The sequence below is a fragment of the Embiotoca jacksoni genome, unplaced genomic scaffold, assembly GCF_022577435.1.
Source record: "Embiotoca jacksoni isolate LCO1_2020_lvr unplaced genomic scaffold, fEmbJac1.0.p SCAF_36, whole genome shotgun sequence".
In the NCBI taxonomy this organism is placed as follows: domain Eukaryota; kingdom Metazoa; phylum Chordata; class Actinopteri; family Embiotocidae; genus Embiotoca; species Embiotoca jacksoni.
Genome location: NW_027185388.1, coordinates 3,464,827 through 3,486,499, shown reverse-complemented (window position 1 = coordinate 3,486,499; position 21,673 = coordinate 3,464,827). Strand labels below are relative to the sequence as shown.

At 42.9% G+C, this 21,673-nt stretch overlaps 2 protein-coding genes across 2 annotated transcripts; both read left to right on the top strand.

The window, feature by feature from the left end:
- Positions 1 to 1,877: 1,877 nt before the first annotated feature.
- sec23b (SEC23 homolog B, coat complex II component) lies at positions 1,878 to 11,333 on the top strand. The gene is made up of 19 exons (XM_069165928.1): positions 1,878 to 2,037; positions 3,354 to 3,581; positions 3,968 to 4,025; positions 4,165 to 4,251; positions 4,785 to 5,021; positions 5,150 to 5,232; positions 5,359 to 5,503; positions 6,673 to 6,831; positions 6,957 to 7,072; positions 7,165 to 7,288; positions 7,408 to 7,488; positions 7,571 to 7,660; positions 7,939 to 8,045; positions 8,353 to 8,506; positions 8,676 to 8,753; positions 9,078 to 9,239; positions 9,350 to 9,436; positions 9,554 to 9,775; positions 10,332 to 11,333. The coding sequence occupies exons 2-19, from the start codon at positions 3,361 to 3,363 to the stop codon at positions 10,419 to 10,421; spliced, it is 2,301 nt and encodes a 766-aa protein (XP_069022029.1). The 5' UTR covers positions 1,878 to 2,037; positions 3,354 to 3,360; the 3' UTR covers positions 10,422 to 11,333.
- A 4,999-nt stretch (positions 11,334 to 16,332) lies between these two features.
- On the top strand, positions 16,333 to 21,403 carry LOC138208177 (germ cell-specific gene 1-like protein). The gene is made up of 5 exons (XM_069165901.1): positions 16,333 to 16,621; positions 18,379 to 18,426; positions 19,384 to 19,536; positions 20,155 to 20,266; positions 21,109 to 21,403. The coding sequence occupies exons 1-5, from the start codon at positions 16,333 to 16,335 to the stop codon at positions 21,401 to 21,403; spliced, it is 897 nt and encodes a 298-aa protein (XP_069022002.1).
- Positions 21,404 to 21,673: the final 270 nt, after the last annotated feature.

Sequence of the window (21,673 nt, the reverse complement as noted above, 5' to 3'; positions counted from 1 at the left end):
CAAAAAAAAAAAAAAAAAAAAAAAAAAAAAAAAAATATATATATATATATATATATATATATTGCTTGGTTGCAGCGCCACCTAATGTTCAAAATGACTCCAAGCAAGCTGTCTGAAATGATGAGTTCACGCCCTCTCGGATTTGGTTGAAATGCCCGCAGGGAAATTAAGATGCTGATACTTGCCACAGACGAGATGAAATATAAAAGTGATAATTTGGCAGGAAATATAATACAGGCTAAAAAAAATAAAATAATTCTACCAGCTTTACAAAAACAGACTATAAGAGTGAGCAACAGGCCGTCAGGTTTTTAAACTCTCATTATCCATCAACTGCAGCTTGTTTATTTGGCTGGTCTAATAAGATAATAATAATAATAATAATAATAATAAAATTGTATTGTAAGTGAAATGTCAGTTAAAAAAAAAAGTCCACACATAAAGACCTTGTAGCTGAGTGATTTCTAAACAGACACATGCCAAATTACTGTGCATTTTTATATTTAATATTTTTTACTGTTATTTTATTGCTTTCCTGTATCTATAAATGCTGCTGTAGCGGAAAAAAAAATTCCCCTTGGGGATTAATAAAGTAACTACCTACCTACAAATGTCCCAGTATGTGAGAATCACAATCAGCTTTATTGTCCAGGTATGTTTACACAAACAAGGAATTTGAGTCCAGCACCATGGACAGCTGCTGACGGGGAGAACCAGCGCCTCCATGACCTTTAGAAAACTGGAGCCTAAAAAACATATAGTGCTGCGTGGACAGGCCGCTGTGGCCTACTGGATTACAAACGGGACGGGAGCACAAAAGGTCAAGGCTGGCCAGAAACCCAACACTTTTCTGTGGCCATGTCGGTGACTGCGTCTGGCTGTGAGTGAATTAGAAAGAGGTTGACAAAATTGTTTGCTCAAAAACACAGAAAACAGACAACAACTACAAAACATTCTAATAGATAATTGCAATAATCTTTCTTTCCAATGTTAATTAATTCTGAATAAATATTATTGAAATATATTTCCAAAGAATTTTGAATTAAGCAGGTTAAATATTTATTCTCTGGCATTCAAAGAAAATAAATAAAGTGACTTAAAACTGTAGGTCTATCTAAGTTGCAGACAGCTACTCAATAGGAAATGTACTTAAAGCCAGTTTAAGAAACAGGAAGCTAACACATTGTCTTTTTTTACATCTCAAAAACTCACTATTTTTGACAAGCTTTTTTTTTTTTTTTTTTTAAATTGGTTTCACTGTTTTCTTGATTTTACAGTTTATTTTTCTGGATTTTTTTTTTCTGGATTTTTTTTAAATGTGTTGGTGCAAAAACAAAACAAGTGATATTTACAAAAGTGATTGGAACGAGAGCAGAACACATGGACAAATAAAAAAATATATTTTCTTGATTTTCATAGTTTGTTTTTTGTCGTAGGCCTATTTCATCACTGTTTTATTAACTGTCGGCTTTTTAAAAACATATAAAGGGCTGTGTAACTTGTTTTAAAAAAGCTCCATAAGGGTATTAACTTTATTATTTGTTATTATTGTTTTGCTGCTGCTATTATCAGGCCCTTTTGACTGCTATTAATATTAGGCACGTTTCAGGTTGTGTTCAAATGACAAATAGCTTGTTAGTAGTTGTCTGGATAGCCGAGAGACGGTCTGTCGTGATTACATGTTATCAGGCCGGAGATGAAGATCAATAGAAGATAACGACCTCCACGACTCTCTGATAAACACGGGAACATCCAGTACACTACGGCGACAGGGTGGACCCATTCAGCCAACCGCATTTCCCATAGTTCCCTGCTTCCGCAGGCAGCGACGTCACAGACAGAAGAGCCAATAGGAGACGAGCGAACTTGGAGTAACACGTCATCGTAGTGAAGCTGAAGCCGGCTGGAGGTCGCGAGTCCCCGTCGGTCCGTCTGTCCTCCTGTCCCACCCCGTCGGCTTACACATGCGGATGCTGGAGTTCGTTTCCAAGGAGAACACACATTTATCAAGTCAACCTGATTTAAAAGAAACCAAAGGTGAGTTTGACTTCGTTGAGCAGGAGGCCTCACCGAGGAGGACAGGGAATGCTACATTCCGTTAGCTAGCCGCCGGCAGCAGTGTGAAGTGGCGTTAGTGTTGTTGTTGTTGTTGTTGTTGTTGTTTTTAACAAAATAACGTTTGTTTTTAAACTATATTGTGCTTCTACAACCACTGATTTTGTTATACGGTGTTTGTAGCTGCCAGTAAATAGTCGTTACCGTTTCTGAGCAGGTTCCGTTAAAGACTGATTTAACGCGTGTTGAAGTGTCAGATTCATTAAAATTAAATAAAAGTCCAACTCTATTAAAATAGTGACTTTGGGGAGGATCGTCTTCTTTTGGTGTGAAACCGCCTGATGACAATCTGATAGTTGAGTGATTGATGGAAGGCCACACGATGACGTAACACCAACAGGAAATGAATCACCAGCTGTTTAGAGAAAGTAATCAATTCTCAAAACAAATGTCAAATATGCCAAAGACCCGTTGGTCCTGAGCTCCTCGGTTGTCCCGCTGTCTGTCTGTCTTTGTCCCGGTGACACACCGGTTATCTTTGGACTGTGAACGTGTCACTGTGGGGACGTACTGACATATAACATGACAACTGGCTGAGTAATGAAGGGAAACACGGTTGTAGATGACATAAGTAAGTAAAGTTTATTTGTATGGCACTTCACAAAGCGTTTCACAATAATAATAAAATAAAGAAAGAAAACGGCCCACAAGCAGCAAGATTTTAAACAGTTAAAATCACAAAACAACAAACACACGAGAAGCCGACAGAAGGATGATAAATAAAAGAAGCTTTATAGGCAGGCTCACCAAAATATCAGGTAAATACACAGCTGGCCAGTTTACGGTGATTTTAAACACTTTCTCAGGATCTTAATATGGAAATGAGTGTTTTTATTTGTCGTCTTTTCAAATGGAAATCATTTGTGCAGTGAGAAAGAGGGAGAGTAACAAGGTTCCTACGACAGGATGCAAAAGGCGTCATGAATGTTTCACTGGGAAAGGTAGAGGCTAAAAATACCTGCAGGAGTTCTTCCTCACTGAACTCCTCCTCAGCGAAACACGCAGGTCTGGTTTCATGACGACACCGCTGAGCGTCATGCTGTCATAGAGCCGTGTCTTCTTTTGTCATTGAGAGGAAAGTAATCGCCCGTATAAAAGAGCAGCAGGTAGACTGAAGACAGACAGACAGACAGACAGGAAGGTTGGACGAGCAGCGTCACGAGGATCATTTCTTCTCCTTTTCTCACCGGACTGTTCTTGGACTCTTTTCTTTTTTTGTTGTTTTTTTTCTGCTGAAGCTCGGTGATGGCGACCTACCAGGAGTTCATCCAACAGAACGAGGACCGGGACGGGGTGAGATTCAGCTGGAACCTCTGGCCCTCCAGCCGGCTGGAAGCCACCCGGCTCGTGGTCCCCGTCTCGTGTCTCTTCACGCCGCTCAAGGAGCGACCCAACCTGCCGCCGGTCCAGTACGAGCCGGTGATGTGCAGCCGGGCCAACTGCAAAGCCGTGCTCAACCCACTGTGGTGAGTCTCACAGGAAACCAACACTCAGGCTCACGTGTACACTTTACAATTATTTTAAGTTTATGCCACTAGAAACCAAACATTGTTGGTATCCAGCTTTAATTTAGATTTATGATGTTGCATTACTTTGTGTTTTCTCTTCATGTCTTTATATCACATCTGTTCTTGACACTTCTTCCCTGAAGTTTTCTTTTTGTAAATGTGAATTTTAAAAAGGTAAACGGGAGTGAAAGTGTGTGACGGGATGTCAAATGTTTTTACACTTCATATGTTTTATATGTACAGGGATGGGTGTGGTACATGAGAACTGCACTTTGTGTACCTTCTGTAAACAGTCACAGCAACACTCCTGAAAATTAAATACATATTTCTTTTTTTTTTTGCAGTCAAGTTGACTTCAGAGCAAAAATATGGGCGTGCAACTTCTGCTTCCAGAGGAACCCGGTGAGCACTGACGTCCATCATCTTTTATTGGACACCAATCGTTGCCATAACTTGTACACATGTTTATAACATAATGTGGACGAGCTGCATTCCTTTATCAGGCGGGTTAATCTGGATCTCTTTGTGTCTGTTTGTGCAGTTCCCTCCCTCTTATGCAGGAATATCAGAAGTGAACCAGCCAGCTGAACTCATGCCACAGTTTTCTACCATTGAGTACATAGTTCAGGTAAATACCACACATGCTCTCTGACCTCAGCCACGTGCATGAACTGCTGAAGATGTTCTGTGTAAATGTTAATAGTAACGATTTCCAATAGTAACGCACACAGATGGAGAGTTTCTTTTTTTTGTTCTCAGACCCAAGAAAAGAGTTCAGTATACTTTACTACTTTTTGTTCTTGGTTCATGAATTAAAGATCTTGACAAAATAACAAGGGGCACCTAATATGGTATTTTAGTGACAGATGAGCTTATAGTATGTTTGTTAAATTGTGAAGTCGGCTGCAATAAGTATTATTCATCGTAATTGGAAAGAAACATTCCTGAATTTGCAACCACTGGGCGCCTCACTGCTTCTGTTGTGGACAACCGTAACCTAATAAATAATGTATATTGTTTTCAAAGGTAATATGAGTTACTGACGATCATATGGTGTCTCTGTTAGTGCCAGTAGTACACACACACACACATATATATATATATATATATGCCTTCAGCAAGCAGCAAATGATTTAACGTTCGTCTGCTGCCTCTTTGCAGCGAGGACCCGCAGCACCGCTCATCTTCCTGTATGTGGTGGACACGTGTTTGGAGGAAGAGGACCTCCAGGCCCTGAAGGAGTCCCTCCAGATGTCCCTCAGCCTGCTGCCACCCAACGCCCTGGTGGGCCTCATCACGTTCGGACGCATGGTCCAAGTCCACGAGCTCAGCTGCGAGGGGATCGCCAAGAGTTACGTGTTCAGGGGCACCAAGGACCTCTCGGCCAAACAGATCCAGGTAGGTCTGGACATCGAGAAGATGAAAAAAAACTGATTATTGTGTGAAAAACACGAGATCAGGAAGTCTGTAAAAAAAACATTTAAACTTTCGCTTCAGCTTAATAATGTGTTGTTTTCTTCTTTCAGGAGATGCTGGGTTTAACGAAGCAGGCGGCATCGGGCCAACAAGGTCGCCCGCTGGGCCCTCAGGATGCTGCAGCCTCCTGCAGGTATGGAGGAACATGACCTCTTCCCCACTTGTCAGTCAACGGCAGCTGTTTCCAACAAGAGCCGACAGCACTTGTTGTTTTGTTTGTGTTTTTCTCTGTCTAAGATGTGTTTCCCTTCACATCCAGGTTCCTTCAGCCGGTTCACCGCGTCGATATGAATCTGACAGACTTGCTGGGAGAGCTTCAGAGAGACCCCTGGCCCGTCCCGCAGGGCAAGCGGCCGCTCCGCTCCACCGGGGTCGCCCTCTCCGTCGCCGTCGGCCTCCTGGAGGTACGGCAGAGTTAAAAAAAAAAAAAAATCCATTTCTAGGCTCAAACATCCTCATTTACACACTTTACATTCAAACAAAAGAAATGAACTACTGGCCATTACAGTGTTTCGTAGTCACCTGAACTTCAGCCTCTCGTGTTCCTGTTACTCATTATTATCTAACAGTAGATGTGGTCTGTCAGTTCAAAGGCTGTTTGCTGTTTGCCTTCTGTCTTCTCGCTCCACCATCATTATCCCGCTCTCGTCTCCTGCTGCTAATCTGCGCGGTTATATAAGCGATAGTGCAACAGATCATTCCCCGTCCTTCGGCCGACGGGAGATTTCATCCTGATTAGAATTCATCTTCCTCTTCCTGATTTGTCTGGCGGCGTTTCACTTGATGAATGAGTCGTTTACATTTAAATCAGAGATTAAAAACAACAACAAAAAGAAGCTTTTGGCTTCATCGGCAGGCTCGTTTGTTCTCTGTGACTCAGAACCCTTTGTTTGCCCCTTATGTGAATGAATCAGTGTTTAAGTGCCTTCACGTGATCACATTATGTTAAAGATGTTTGGTGGCTCGTTTCCAAACCTCCCCGTGTGTCTTGGACTTTCCCAGAACCTCAGACTCTGAACCGGACTGCTGAGCGTTGACAGCGATTGTTTGCACTTTGATTAAAACAACTCAGACCCGTTACACTTTTGTACTTTCAGTTTCAGTACATTTCTGCTCTTCCGGTTCAGTGTGGAAAAACTGTGTTGTTAGGATGGAAGTTATTTCAGGTGGAGCAGATAAAACAGACAAAATACTTATTTCAGAGTGTATTGAAATCTCATTTAGGTTGTTGACTCGCATTTAAATGGTTCTGTTCAGGATTAATAAGGTTGTATTTGAACAGGTGATCATAATTCATTTAATAATGCCTTCCTAACCATTACCCAGCCCCACCTCCCCCTCCCCTCCCTCTTCAATCTCTCTAAATGGTAAATTTGAGAAGTGGGTCACTAGTCTATTAGTGCTCATTATCCAAAGCCAACCAGGGAATCAGTACATGTGCTATTTATGAGCAATACAGATGTCCAATTAGTGTTATTAAATGAATATGGATATAAATGTGTGTGACTACGTTAATAGGAAAAAAGAAATCCTCAATAGCTGCTTGTAATGTTGCATTGTAATTCTTCCTCAGGGCACGTTCCCCAACACGGGGGCTCGCGTGATGCTGTTCATCGGGGGGCCGCCCACCCAGGGCCCCGGCATGGTGGTGGGAGACGAGCTGAAGACCCCCATCCGCTCCTGGCACGACATCCAGAAGGACAACGCGCGGCATCTGAAGAAAGCCACCAAGGTGAGCGGATTGCTTTTATCTTCTTTATCTTCTCCCCCCAAATAAACCCGTATTAAAATCAAAAGAATGTCTCCCACAGATGTGTATGATGTGCCAGCGTATAATGTTGTTGTTTTTCGTCACAGTACTATGAAGCCATGGCCAACCGCTCGGCGGTAAACGGCCACAGTATTGATATCTACGCCTGCGCCCTGGACCAGACCGGCCTGCTGGAGATGAAGTGCTTATCCAACCTCACCGGGTACGACCGCACTTCTTACACCCATTGAGTCTTTTTTTTTTAATTGTTTTGCATAATTAAGCAATTTAACAATTTGCTGCTGTGTATTTCAGGGGCCACATCGTGATGGGAGACTCCTTCAACACCTCCCTGTTCAAGCAGACCTTCCAGAGAGTCTTCAGTAAAGACTACAACGGAGACTTCCGCATGGCCTTCGGAGGCGTCCTGGAGGTCAAGGTGAAGAAGGGGTTTAGTCATTACTTATGTTGAGGCTCGTAACGTCAACCTGTAGGTATCAGTCGCTACTCTGACTTCAGCTGTCGGATTTACGGTGTGTTTGTTTCTGTTTTCTCCAGACGTCCCGGGAGCTGAAGGTTTGCGGCGCCATCGGACCGTGTGTTTCACTCGTCTCCAAAGGATCCTGTGTTTCAGAGAACGTGAGTCACCGCCTCAGATAAAACCCATGTGTAATGTTGATATTTTACAGGCACTCATCTCAGTGTGTTGTGTGTTGTGTAGGAGATGGGTATCGGAGGCACCAACCAGTGGAAAGTGTGCGGTCTCAACCCCTCCACCACGTTGGGCGTTTATTTTGAAGTCGTCAATCAGGTAAAAAAAAAAATGCACTTGAATCGTAGCTTTTGAGCTCTGATTGGATTTCAGCATGCTGATGAGAGTTCGTTTGTTAATCACATCAAAGACGTGAACAGTTGTGACGGAGAATAATGCCTTTGTTTACCGAGACTCTTCAAACAGTGGCTTTTTGTGTGGTTTTTATTTTTTTTCCCCCTTTGTGGTAAAATGCAGTTTATTCAGCTTGTGCAAAAAAGAAAAGAGGAATGATTGTGAACTGCAGTCTTACTGGCTCCATTGTTGTGTGTGTGCAGCACAATGCACCGGTGCCCCAGGGCGGCCGAGGGGCGGTCCAGTTCGTGACCCAGTACCAGCACTCCAACACGCAGAGGAGGATACGGGTCACCACCATCGCCAGGAAGTAAGACTCGGCTTTTTATTTTTGACACTGTTCAGTGATTTATTTGCCTAAAACTGTATTTTATTAAGAAAGTGGTACATTTTTACTAGAAATCTTTTACTTATTCACTGTAATGGATTTCCTAGAGCGAGTTAGTGCTTTAATGAGCCGAAGATAATGACGGCTTGAATCAATATTGGCCTCCCTAGAAAGGATGTTTGCATTCCTGCAATTCAGGGCGACACCTTCAGACAGCTGTATGTACGTGCGTCATTCACACCACACCCACGCTCACCTGTGCCTCCTCTTTCCCACCGTCCTCCCGAAGTTGGGCCGACGCACAGTCTCAGATTCAGCACATCGAGTCGTCGTTGGACCAGGAGGCGGCCGCCGTGCTCATGGCTCGCCTGGGAGTCTTCAGGGCGGAGTCGGAGGAGGGACCCGACGTGCTGCGTTGGCTCGACAGGCAGCTCATCCGCCTCGTGAGTAATCACCAACAATACATAGCTGGCATTTCTTAGGACAGCGTGTTGTGAATAGTGAGAGCGTTGTTCACCGCTGGGTTCCTCCCGGATGAAGCGACAGGTTATGTAAAATTCATTCTGAGTTATGTTCAGTATTTAAACCGTGTTTTTCCTCCTTTGTTTTCAGTGTCAGAAGTTCGGTCAGTTCAATAAAGACGATCCTACATCCTTCAAACTGTCAGAGTCTCTGTCCCTCTACCCACAGGTAAACCAATCAATCAATCAATCAATCATTTTATTGAGCATGAAAGAAAAAAAACCAAAAAAATTCTAAATATTCAAAGCAAATGAACAAACAATGAGGCTAGAAATAATGTTCAAAAGAGGTATGAAGAAGAACCTGCCACCTAGTGGAGAATTTTCAAATCTAAAAGCGCAATCTTTTTTTTTTAAATTATTATTATTTAATTTGAAATGTAATCCATTTTTCCTACGAGTGTTTATTTAAAAACTTTTTTAATTTTGTATAGTTTTTGATTAAATAAAAACTGAACCTGCATTAAAACAACATTTGTCCTTTTCCCTGCAGTTTATGTTCCACCTGCGGCGGTCGCCGTTCCTCCAGGTGTTCAACAACAGCCCCGATGAGTCCTCCTATTACAGGCACCACTTCGTCAGGCAGGACCTGACCCAGTCCCTGATCATGATCCAGCCCATCCTCTACTCCTACTCCTTCTACGGACCACCAGAGGTCAGCCTCTCCCCCTCCACTCCTCCCTCACCGCTGGTAGCAGAGCAGCTTCAGCACAACTGTTTTTAGACTCGTTGTAAACCGGGACCTGTTGTTTGTTTTGTTCGCAGCCTGTGCTGCTGGACAGCAGCAGCATCCTGCCGGATCGAATCCTGCTGATGGACACTTTCTTCCAGCTGGTCATCTACCACGGAGAGGTGAGGATCTGAAATAACACTCAAGAAATCTCCAGATTGGAAATTGGTTTAGGAAACGTCACTTCGTGAGACCAAACGCTGCTTATAACGTACATTATTCTTTTTTCTTTTTTTCAGACCATTGCCCAGTGGCGAAAGGCCGGCTACCAGGAAATGGCGGAGTACGAGAACTTCAAACAGCTGCTGCAGGCTCCGCTGGACGACGCCCAGGAGATCCTCCAGACACGGTTCCCCATGCCGCGCTACGTGGACACGGAGCACGGAGGCTCCCAGGCTCGCTTCCTGCTCTCCAAGGTCAACCCGTCGCAGACCCACAACAACCTCTACGCCTGGGGACAGGTACAGCACACGCCCTTGGTTGTTTCACTTGAAAATGTGGAGCTGAAATTCATTTTAAATGGTGATTCTCAGTGCAGTGAATATCATCAAATTCAGTGGATTTCCCTTCCCGGGCTGAGGTTATAAGTTATAGCACAACCTCCTGCAGAGCTTTCACAACCACTTACATGTGTAAAACAATTGGTTTTACCCCCCCTCCCCCTCCACCTCCCCCTCTTCCCCTTTGTCCAAATGTAGGCTTTAAAATCCCAGGGTTGTCCATTCTGTGGGGGAAAACAATCAAGCCTGTCAACTGTGAAGGTTTAAAGTCAAACTGTCAGTAAACACAGGTCCTGGATTAGCTGACCTCTGGTTCTAAATGGGAAAGATTAAAAACTGAAAATAGCATTAATCTCTTTATTTCCCAAGTCAAGGAAGAGTCAAACGATAACCGGCTGAATACAGCTGTTGCAAAACGCACGTATGTCAGTGTGAGAATGAGACTGTCACCAGAGGGGAGGTGTGACCGATGTCATGAAAAGATGTTTGTAAATGACGTCCTGTCTTCTGCCTGCAGGAGACGGGAGCCCCGATCCTCACCGACGACGTCAGCCTGCAGGTCTTCATGGACCACTTGAAGAAACTGGCCGTTTCCAGCTCTGCGTAGACGACTGAAAAGAGGAAGAGGAGCGTTCCTCTCTTCTCCCGCCAGGATCCATTAACATTTCCCCGGTTTTTTTTGGAAAGGAGCCGAAACCTCAAGACCGTCTACTGTACATGCTCGCTTGATTTTTACCGTCTCGAGACTTTTCTGTGACATTTCCTCGACACAAAGGGAACAACAACAAAAAAAAAAAAGAGGGGGGGGGGCGGGGAGGGGTAACACATTCCTAAAAATAGAACCAGTGGAAATGTCTTTTCATCTTCATGAAATAACTTGTTATTTATAAGAAAAGGCTCTAATTCTTGATAACCAGACTGTCTTCATGTCAGCAATATCGGAATCCTTATTTTATATTCACTGCTGTAGAAGAATTAGACTAATAATTTAATTTAGTTTTCTTTTTGTTTGTTTTTATCCTATGATATGTACCTGCTGCATCGGACCAGGTGTGATGGTTCTGCTTGATAGGATGCTTCAGTGTGTTTACTTTGTCCATAGCTAAAGATGATATGTCTAGAAATATTTCTCATGAATAAATCACAACGGTACCTCTGATGCTGTTTCACACGCTGATAACTCGTCAATCAGTGTATTTGACAGAGACGTGTTAAATTACGTGGATTATAAATGTTTTCCAAGAAAATTCCCTCCCCGAATCAATAAGGATTAATGTTCTGAGGAATGGAAGTCAAATCACAGCAGCTTAAGTGAGACTGACACGTTTCTTTTTTTCAATGACGAACGTTTGGCTTCATTTTGAACTTTATAAGGCCTCTATAGTTTAGTCTTCTTATCCCGTCTCCTTCATCATCTGGATGACTTCCCAAGTGTGTGTAATCAAACCTTAATACACTCTACGACTGTTGTTTGATTAATGATCCTTAATGATATCCATATAAAGGCCTGACAGCAGGACGCTGGTCTGTGTTGTCTTTCCTCGTGTTGGCATGTGACGGTAGCGTGTTTTTTTTTTAACGAGGCGTCCGTTTGTGACGCAGCAGGAAAAAAAAGTGTAATCATGATTAGCAGTGCAACAGAAAAATCCGTCTTCCCTCCTTGATGTCGGAGGTTAGCCGAGATGCTCACTTCAAACATCTGTTGGTCTGTGTGGAAGCAGAAGGAACGGCTTTACGCTTCCTGTCTGATCCTTTCAACGATTGCGTGCCAGCGTCAGCGCGACGAAGAGACACTTTCACGACCCCCCCTCCCCCGCCCCCCGCCTCATTCATCACCTTTGTATTAAAAGTCCACACAATCCCACTCATAAGACCACTCACACGCCATCTACTGTCACTGTAAGCTGATTTCAGAGCACCCAGACAGTATGATTTCGAGGATCAGTAAACGGCAGATTATGACGACTAATCCTCGGGGCGATCTGTCGAGAGGAAAATTTCTACTCTTGGCAGCTTTGGGTGGAAGTTGCCGCTGAAATACAGATGAAGTCTTGTGTCTATCAAGAGCTTAGAGCCTGACTGTGTTGCACTCCGACACCACATATGCTCCAAAGGTATTCGAGGCCAAATCAAAAGATGCAGTGCAACAGCTCTTAATCTCTTCTGACATGGATACTCGTACCAAAAGCGCCTTTTTAAATCCACGCGTTGTGCGGTCGCGTGTGACTTCAGACTCTGATTTAAAAATATTATCTCCTGAAGGGGAAATAATCACGTCTTGGTTTTTTTCATCTGCGCAGGCTGTTTGCTCGTCCGTCTTGATGCGTGTGAAAGCGCCAGCTGTGCGTGTTCGGTGACATCAAGTGGGACAAAAGTACCTTAAGATTTCTGTCCGTCCACTGTATGGACTATATATATATTTATTTCCCTGTAATCATTCATGATGCTCATGTCCATGTGATTTCTAGGCTTAGGCAAAGCTGTAAGGAAATGTGTTGTCTTATTATCTCCCATCAAATCCTAACGGATCAGTTCGAGTGCAGCGGCCACAGAGATCCGTTCTGGCTCCTGTCTCTGATAACTTATGTAAGATTTCGATATAGAATATGTCGTATACATGTTTATATAACTGTGACTGATACTATGCTGTCGTCCGATGACCCGCAATAACGAGAGTTCCTGTCCTGTTATTTAGCTCATAGGAGCTAACACTCCTCATCATCTTTTAGTGATAATATTACAGCATATTGCAGATGTCATGCAATTGGATACAGTTTGATCAACTTAATACAAGTTCAATTAAATTGTGGAGAATTTTATAGAGTAAACTACAGGCTCGTAAACAGGTGGAGGAAAACCATCGACTCAGAAATCAGTCTTCTTCGTCTCCGTCTTCTCTTCTGAACCTTTTTGCAGATGTTTCTCTCCAGAATTACATATTTTCTGATTCAGTTTTTGGCCCCAACTAACAACAACCGGTCGAGTCAGACGGCTGCCCCGCTTTGAGTCTGGTTCTGTCAGAGGTCAGAGGTCAGAGGTAGCTACATACTCACCTGATCCCAGATTGATGGTAGATTATGGATTTTCACTATAACCGTGATTCTTAACCAGAAGTGTTTGGAGAGCTTTTCTTTCAGTCCATTAGCAGGTGAGTTCTTGTCGTTAAATTTAACGTGAACGATAGCGGATAACGATCCAGTGTATGATGCTCACTGAGTTCTTGAAGGACCAGAAGATTATTTTATTGCATCTAAATCTACAACCCCGTTTCCAAAAAAGTAAATGAAAACAGAATGCGATGATCTTCAACCATATTTAACTACAAATAAACTTCACCTCAGTCCATCCGAAATGAGCTCGGGCTCAGAGGAGGCAGCTGTGTTCCTGAGCCCATGCAGTGATTTCCACGACAGCATTGTGTTTGTTTTTAATGCCGGAGGGCCCGAAGATCACGACCATCCAAAATACATTTTTTTGCATTGAGGAACCTTATTCTTAATTCTTGCACTGTTTGCCCACGCAGCCTTTAGCGGTGTTGAAGCTCTCACCATCTTCACTGCTGAGACTCGTCCTCTCTGAGATGCTCTTTTCATACTCAATCATGTTACTGATCTGTTGCCATGGTAACCGAATTAGTTGTGAAATGTTTGACCAGGTGTTACACAACTTTTCCAGTATTTTTTGACACTATCCCAACTTTTTAAATGTGTTAGTGCCAATAAATTAAGAAATGAGCGTATATTTTTTGTAAAAAAAACTTCTCAGTTTCAACATTTGATATGTTGTCTTTAATCTATTTACAATTAAATATTGATTTACATGATTAGCAATTCATCACATTTTGTTTTTATTTAAATGTTACACAGTTCCAACTTTTTTGGAAACAGGGTTTCCATATTATTTACGTGTAAATACTATTTTGAAATAGACGCTGAATGCATCTCCATTTATGCTGCGTGCACAGAACAATTTACAATGAATCTTCTCATTACAGGCTTTGTTGGACGTGTGAACATTAATTTCCTCACTGGAGCGAAAGAGTTTGTTAATTTGAGAGCAGGGATTAACTTCCTGTCATTCGTACTGACTCCGGAGATGACCATCCACACGGACGTCATAAGCAGCGGTCAACAGACTGCAGCCACGTATTTGGACTCCCAACGTGCTGCTGGTATTCCATAAGACTAGTCAGCTGTTGGCAAGAACCACTGGTTGACTTTCTGACGCGACACTATGGAGACCTGCAATATTTGGGTCTGTTTTCCCCCCGGAACAAAATCACACTCGAAGCAAATTCCATTTTTGTGTCTACAACAAATGGTGTTTGATGTTAATCCAATGTGACCAACAGCCCTTCATTATCCACACTTTAACCGAGGTGTTAATTACCTGCAGCTTGTTGTTCATCAGTATTTGGGGCACTTTGATGGAGAGTCTTGGCCCGATTTGTCATTTTTTCTCAGAGTCATGTTGACGTGCGGCTTAGCCTGCAGAGCCGAGGGCGACGACACGCTGCCGAGGTAACGGAGATGTCAGACCTTTCTGGCCTCATTTACTCTCCGGGGTTGGAAACACCGCTTTCACAGGGGATGAACTGATTTGTGTTTTTTAGCTCGAGAAGAATGTGTTGCAGCAAAGTTCAGAGTGGAAGACATTTACTGAAGACTGAAGAGTTCTTTCTACGTCTCACGGTGTGCAGAGCTCAACGGACCGCCGTTAGTTCGGTCTGACTACATCCGCAACTCTCAGGTTGTTTCATTAGTCGCTGCCTTCATGTCTGAGTGCTGTGAGGGGTTGAAAAGGGGAATTTCCTGCAGTTGCATTCAATGACATTTCATTAATTTTACTGGCTGATAAAAGTGGTTTTGTTGGTGCATTTTGAAAATAATTAGTTACTGTGTCATTTTTTTTTCTGAGTTTATCAGCCTGCATGCAGGAACTTACAGATGGAAATGAAGTTTTAGTTGTACCAGGTGGCAACAGTCCCTGGTGAACAAAGGGAAATAATGTTAAAATGAACTCAAAGTCCAAATCAAAATCAGAAATAAGAAACATACATGAAATCAAACGAAGTCACTATCTGGACTGTCCCCATTGTTCGAAGCTTTGGGTTACTTACGTTCACAGATATATGCCCCTCTGTAGGCCAGTGGAGAATCATATCATGTATAAATTGATTATCAATTCACTACATTAACCACGATGCAACTCAACCACTGTAAAATGCAGTTGTGTTACGGCAGCAGCAGCTAATGTGTCCTCGAGCAAACAGAGGAGGAGCAGCCTGCTGATGTTTTGTAATCTCATTTCTTTCCAACTCCACAGATCCTTTTTTTTAAACTCAGCCCCGACGGACGCTGCTTCACATAACAACACCGCTGACAAATTATCAGATTTCTCGGCGGGTCCTTCTGGGGCCACAAAAGGCTTTATATAACTTTTATTCAAGTATGTGATGGTAAAAGTCCCCAACAGCTGAAAACAGACTTTGATGTGCAAAAACAGTGGAGTTTTCCTTTAACCCTGGAAGCCCTTGTGTTAGTTTCAGTTACTTAACCTTTATCTCAACCGGTATTGTCATTCATTTCGTTTTCTAGAGATTTCACGAGGATATAAATGTAGACAAACTCCCTAAATCACAATTTAATAGCTTTTTTTCCGGCCTCTTTATCTGGACTTTCATTGGTTATGTTTGCTCTCTGTGGCCTTTTTTTTTTTTAGAATAATTTTATTGTTTTTAGTTGTGCAATCTGAATTTATGTTAAGCACTTTCTAATGTTTGTTTTTGAAAAATTCCTTTAGAATTAAAGTTATTACTAATTTACATGCAAAATATGCACTATACCTATATATATAAAAAAAATAAATACAGTTACAAGTGGCAAAAAAATGTATTAATGACAATTTAATTGAATTACTTTTGAAAACAGTTGGTCTGAGCTAAAGTCTCAGAAAACAGTGGAAACAAAGTGACTGGCTGTTTACAGTCAGGAACCAGTGAGTTGCGTTATGGGAAATGCAGGATCCTGTTTTAGAGTTTGAGTCAAAAAGTCAAGAAAAGTGTTTTTTTAATTGTCTGATAAGTTCTGCTGCTCTATGAAAACACAGAACTATGACTTGACTCTGTGGAGACTTCCTACACGTTGGCAGCCTGATAATCGCCTTGCAGTTGATAAGTTGTTTGTGAGGGAGGGATGGAGGGATGGGAGGCATCCCAGTGGGATGGGATGGGATGGGATGGGGGGAGGGGGGGTGGTGCATCATAAATCCTCTGACAACGTCACCTCCTATAGGCTGGGCGCTCGTGGGGTACCGCGTGTGAATATGATGCAAATGTGACAGTTTGGCACAAAGCTGAGGTCGATGGACATTTGTGCAATCTGTCGCACGCCACGCGGGACCCTTACCTCACCCGGTGTGTTTGGAAATGAACCGGGGCTCGTGCGTCTGTTCCACTTTGCACCCATGAACTTTTCGGTCCCCCGCGCGCCGCCGCTGCTGCTTCCTCCACACGGACAATGAAGACTTCTCGCAGATGCAGGACGCTCCTGTCGGTTACTTTGAACTTCTTCGCCCTGTTTTTCTCCATAACCGCGTTCATCACGACCTACTGGTGCGTCGGGACGCAGAGGGTCCCCAAGCCGAAGTGCAGCAAGCTGCGCACGCACCAGTGCATCGACTACGGAGTGAACGAGACGGACCCCAACAAGGTGGTGTACAGCTGGGAGACCGGGGACGACCGGTTCCTGTTCCGCCAGTTCCACACCGGCATCTGGTCCTCGTGCGAGGAAAACATCCACGATGAAAGTAAGAGAAAGTGTGTGTGTGTGTGTGTGTGTGTGTGTGTGTGTGTGCGCGTGCGCGCGCGCGCGTGGATGTGCTTGGTCTCATTGTTAACAAGTTACACACAATTAATTGAGAACAAAGAAAAGTTACACTGTCTTAACTATAATTATCTATAAGCTCTTGAAAAATGAGGAAAAAAATGGCTTCTGAGGTGAAGAAAAGTTAATTCTTTTTTTATTATTTTAAATTCTGTTTATTGGTGCCATTATTTTAAAAATCCTTATGAAACGCTTATAAAGCCATTTGGAGCTATTTGGGATTACAGTGGAGCTCCTGATGTTGCATTTGCAGGCACATGGCTGCTTTTTCTTCCTGTCACTGTTTCCTTTGTACTATCTTTTGTTTTAATTGTTACAGATCATAATTAATATCAGGCTGCTGTCATATAGCCACCAGGACTCATTGTTAAAGATTACCTCTGAAAATCTGTGATTTTAACTCCCTCCTTTGTCCCAATGGAAGAGTCCAAATAGAGATTACTCGCTCTTTTTGAGAAATTCCATTTCATGGCGATTTCAGGATAATCTTCCTCCATTTATATACTGATCATATTGCCTTGTCTTTTTAAAAAAAAAAAAAAAAATTTATATGGCATGAACCAGCAGCTCTTAGGAGCTCCAGTCTGGAGGAGCGACCGGGCCGAGTGTTCGTTAGAGAATACGACTGCTTCTCGGCTTACAATGAAATCAGAAAACAATAAAATGATGTTTGCGCGAGCTTTTTGATCATGCTGTAGTTTAAGGGTTCAAGAGGTAAGATTAGTTGTGAAGGTTGTGTGTGTGTGTGTGTGTGTGTGTGTGTGTGTGTGTGTGTGTGTGTGTGTGTGTGTGTGTCAGCGGGGTGAAAAGTTCAGGTCAAAGGTGTGATCGAGCCTTATGAGGCCTCTCAGAGCAGCTTGATGAGGAATCACTGCGTCATCCGTCCTTCAACTCGCTGATAAACCACCTCAGACGATAACTGTGCTAATAATAATAATACACTTTCTTTTTTTATCTGATTCAAACGAACAGAATCAAACCAAAGACTCAGATTATTAAGGGGAATGCCAGCACATCTCCATCTTAAGAGGGGGGGGGGGGGGGGGGGGGGCTGAGACAGCTTGAGTTAATAAGGATTATATAACAGGGGCCTTGATGAGTTTTTCCTCAAAACAGCTGTTGCCACCCTCTTGCCCACCTGATTAAACTCTTCCATCTGAAACAAATCCAGCGCCACACGCTGCTCGACAGATGACGGAGGGAAAACATCCCATCAGCAGGAATGAACCATGTCGGGGGTCTTTTTTTTTCATCCTCTTTGCTAAATTGACACAAACTCTCATTGCAGCTTTTGAGTCGTTTTCAGTCGTTTTAATGTTAATTGTCTGTTCATTTTTTAAACAATATTACTCTTCTGTTATTGTAACTTTACACAATGTACCTGTAATTCAAGAGGAGAAGCAGCAGATGGTCGGCAGCGGTGCCAACGCACCATCTGGTGACACCGAACCTGAAGTCCAAAAAGCTGCATTTGTAACACATGCCTCATATTAAACATTGACTTTTTTTTTTCACTGCGTGGCTTCACCGGGTCTCCACTGATCCTGTCAAACACACCTGGACAGAAATTCTGAATTAAAGCACAGATTAAAACTTGGACTGATGCCGGTTTCTCCAACAAATTACTGCCACCGCTCTATGTGCGGCGCTGAGTCTTGTTTTTTTGTGTTTCTGCTGCAGGTGAGCGATGCCGAAGTTTCATCGATTTAGCCCCTCCGTCAGAGAAAGGTGAGTCTCCACAGCTCATCATCGGGAGGAACGACCGCTGAACTACGATCAGAAGATCTTCACAAAGTCTCCTGACAACATTAATCAGACGATATAAACATGAAGAAAATGTTTTTAAGGTTGCAAATGAGACTTTGCTTTAATTTTTCACTACAGTGAAGGAATCATTGATAAGCAACGGCAGCACATTTCTGTCTTGTAATTTTTACCGGCTGCATTGTGCTTAAAGCCTATTTTACATCACTACACTACTATAGATGAGCTCCAGTGTGTTATCGTTGCGTCCTCACTCATCTTAAAGACGTTTGAGTAACATCGAGAAAGCACCCTAATGATTCAAAGTTTATGATCTTTGAAATTTCCAATCTCTAAAGTCATTTTTAGAAGATTACAGTATGATTATACAACAATTAATAGAAACTGAAGACTAACAAGTCATTTAAAACATTTTCTGAATGATCTTTTGACACCAAAAATGAACTAACTTCCAACTAAAGACAGTTTTTTTTGGTCCATTCTTTTAACCTCTCAGTTCTCAGATCATATGGTGCTTAATTTTCCAGTTTGGACATCTTTTAATGTGAAATCATGTAGAAACACATCATGGTCTTAAACTTTAGGACATCCAGTGGTGTTGACGCTGTTCCTTTGAGAAACATTCACTTCCTGTCAGGCCGGAAATATCTGGAGAAGATCTCGAGTCTTTACGTGCAGCCCGATTTTAAACCACTACATTCACTGGAAAGACAAATCAGGTTTAAAGTAGTTCAGCCTGAGGAACCACTGAGATGTCAGATTAAGATGAATCCAAATCATTTTCCATATAAAGAAATAATTATTTTCACATTTATCATCAGCAATCGTATGTGAAACCATAAATTCATTTGAAAGGACACAAATGACTTTTCCTACATTAAAGATGTCCATTAACGTCATGGTACTCTTTACATTTTTCAGGGATGCTGTGGCTGTCGCTGATCTCTGAGATGCTGTACATCGTTCTGCTGGTTGTCGGCTTCAGCCTCATGTGTTTGGATCTCGTCCACTCCAGCAACGTCATCGACGGACTCAAGCTCAATGCCTTCGCCGCTGTCTTCACGGTGCTCTCAGGTAGTCTGACTTCACTCAGTCATTTCATTTCAGAGATTGGTCGCAGCCTTAATCTTTATAAAACACTCTCTCATATATTAATTTCTATCCAGTAATAAAAAAAACAGAAGGGAAGAAGTAACAAAGCGAAGGCCATTTTCTTTGATTGAGTCGGAGGATGAAGTGAGCAGCCAAGAAAGAGGAGCTCTCAATGAAAATTGGATTGTAATCCTGAAGAGGTGTTTCCTTCGGTTTTTCTTGTAGTCATCAGAAATAAATCTAAACTAAATTGGAAATCTGTGACGTCAGAGGGTAATAAATAACCCTCATCGTCATAGTGACGAGCCTGAAGAAGACAGAACAGAGGACAAAGGCCTCAGAAAATGTCAGCATGAACACGTATGAACTATTTGTTCCAGCATTTGAGGCCACTGACACTGATGACATCACTTCATGTCGTAATTTTAGATTTGTGTGTTCACGAAAAGGCTTTGACTTCTGGGAACAAAGCATCCTGTTCCCGAAAAATTATTATCTTTAGTCTCTTTTTCTACCAAATATCGGACAACTTACTCTCTCTCTCCCTCTCTCTCTCTCATATATATAATTATAAATATATATATAAATCTTTGATTTCAGGTCTTCTTGGCATGGTAGCTCATGTGATGTACACGCAGGTCTTCCAGGTCACCGTCAGCCTCGGCCCTCCGGACTGGAGACCCTACAACTGGGACTACGGCTGGTCTTTCTGGTAGGACTACACACACACACACACACACACACACACACACACACACACACACACACACACACACACAGACACACACACACACACACACACACACACACACACACAGACACACACACACACACAGACACACACACACACACACACACACACACACACACACACACACACACACACACACACACACAGACACACACACACACACACACAGACACACACACACACACACACACACACACACACAGACACACACACACACACACACACACACACACACACACACACACACACACACACACACACACACACACAGCAGATCTCAGATATCATGGTGTTTATTTAAATTGTTAAGTCTGCATGTCACAGCCCCAAATTGTCATCTGTAGCTCCGCTGTCACCTCTCTCCAGCATCACTGTCTCTAATGAAAAAAGCCCAAAGCTCTCATGTCATGGTCGGATTAGGATTTGGTGTCCAAAGCCCCAATACAGGCATAATTGGAATTGCATAACAGGATAATATTTAACTCTTTTACAATGTGCACAGTATGCTGAAAATTCATCTTTGAGGCGAAACAATTCTTGAACCTTTGTGGGCATTATACAACCTGCATGAGAAGAACATGAGATGGTGATTTGATTGTCTGATCGTGACCGCGGCCTGCATGAGGGGAGCAGAGGGACTTAAAGTGATTGGCAGTAATCTCAGTGTCAAAGCAGTGAAGGTAAAAGTGCAGTTTGGGCTGCTTCGCTGCACTGAAGTTGTTTTTTTTTTTACAATTTATTTTTCATGTTTTTCCACATCTGATTAATTCTCGATTTTTTTTTTTACATTTTTTTTACATCAGCATGGCCTGGGCATCTTTCACCTGCTGTATGGGCGCATCTGTCACCACCCTCAACTCCTACACCAAGACCGTCATCGAGTTCAGACACAAGCGCAAGACCTTCGAGCAGAGCATCCGCGAGGAGAACGCCCGGGAGGCTTTCGGATACTTCCGGGAACGCTCCTTACACTCCATCTCCAAATCGGTGGAGGTGTACTCCAGCCAGAGCCTGAAGAGCGGCAGGAAAACTCCCATACCTGCCGACTCCCTGGACCTGAGTGACAGTGCCGGATCCCTGGGGGAAGAGCAGTGCTGAGACGGTGTTCAGCCGCTCTGGTTCACGCCGGGACGAACACCCCATCGGCTCCATGTAAAACATTTCAACACTGCCTTAACTGAAGCAGCACGGAGCTTCAAGTCACACGAGGGAAGTCCAGCGGCGAACTGGTGGACACGAGGACCGTTACGGGGCGATGGTGTTTTCTCTGTTTGTGTAACTTACCACAATGTAGATTTAAAAGTTAAGTCAACCCATAGAAGTAGAGTGAGTGTCTCTCAGATGCTAATTAGAGCCTTATCAAACAGT

What these genes read in the sequence shown, in the direction of transcription:
- sec23b (XM_069165928.1), top strand. Translation starts at nt 3,361, where the DNA reads ATGGCGACCTACCAGGAGTTCATCCAACAGAACGAGGACCGGGACGGG. An exon ending in CCATTGAGTACATAGTTCAG is followed by an intron (nt 4,252 to 4,784) that starts GTAAATACCACA and finishes GCCTCTTTGCAG; the next exon opens with CGAGGACCCGCAGCACCGCT. An exon ending in ATTTTGAAGTCGTCAATCAG is followed by an intron (nt 7,661 to 7,938) that starts GTAAAAAAAAAA and finishes GTGTGTGTGCAG; the next exon opens with CACAATGCACCGGTGCCCCA.
- LOC138208177 (XM_069165901.1), top strand. Translation starts at nt 16,333, where the DNA reads ATGAAGACTTCTCGCAGATGCAGGACGCTCCTGTCGGTTACTTTGAAC. An exon ending in AGCCCCTCCGTCAGAGAAAG is followed by an intron (nt 18,427 to 19,383) that starts GTGAGTCTCCAC and finishes TACATTTTTCAG; the next exon opens with GGATGCTGTGGCTGTCGCTG. An exon ending in TGTCTTCACGGTGCTCTCAG is followed by an intron (nt 19,537 to 20,154) that starts GTAGTCTGACTT and finishes CTTTGATTTCAG; the next exon opens with GTCTTCTTGGCATGGTAGCT.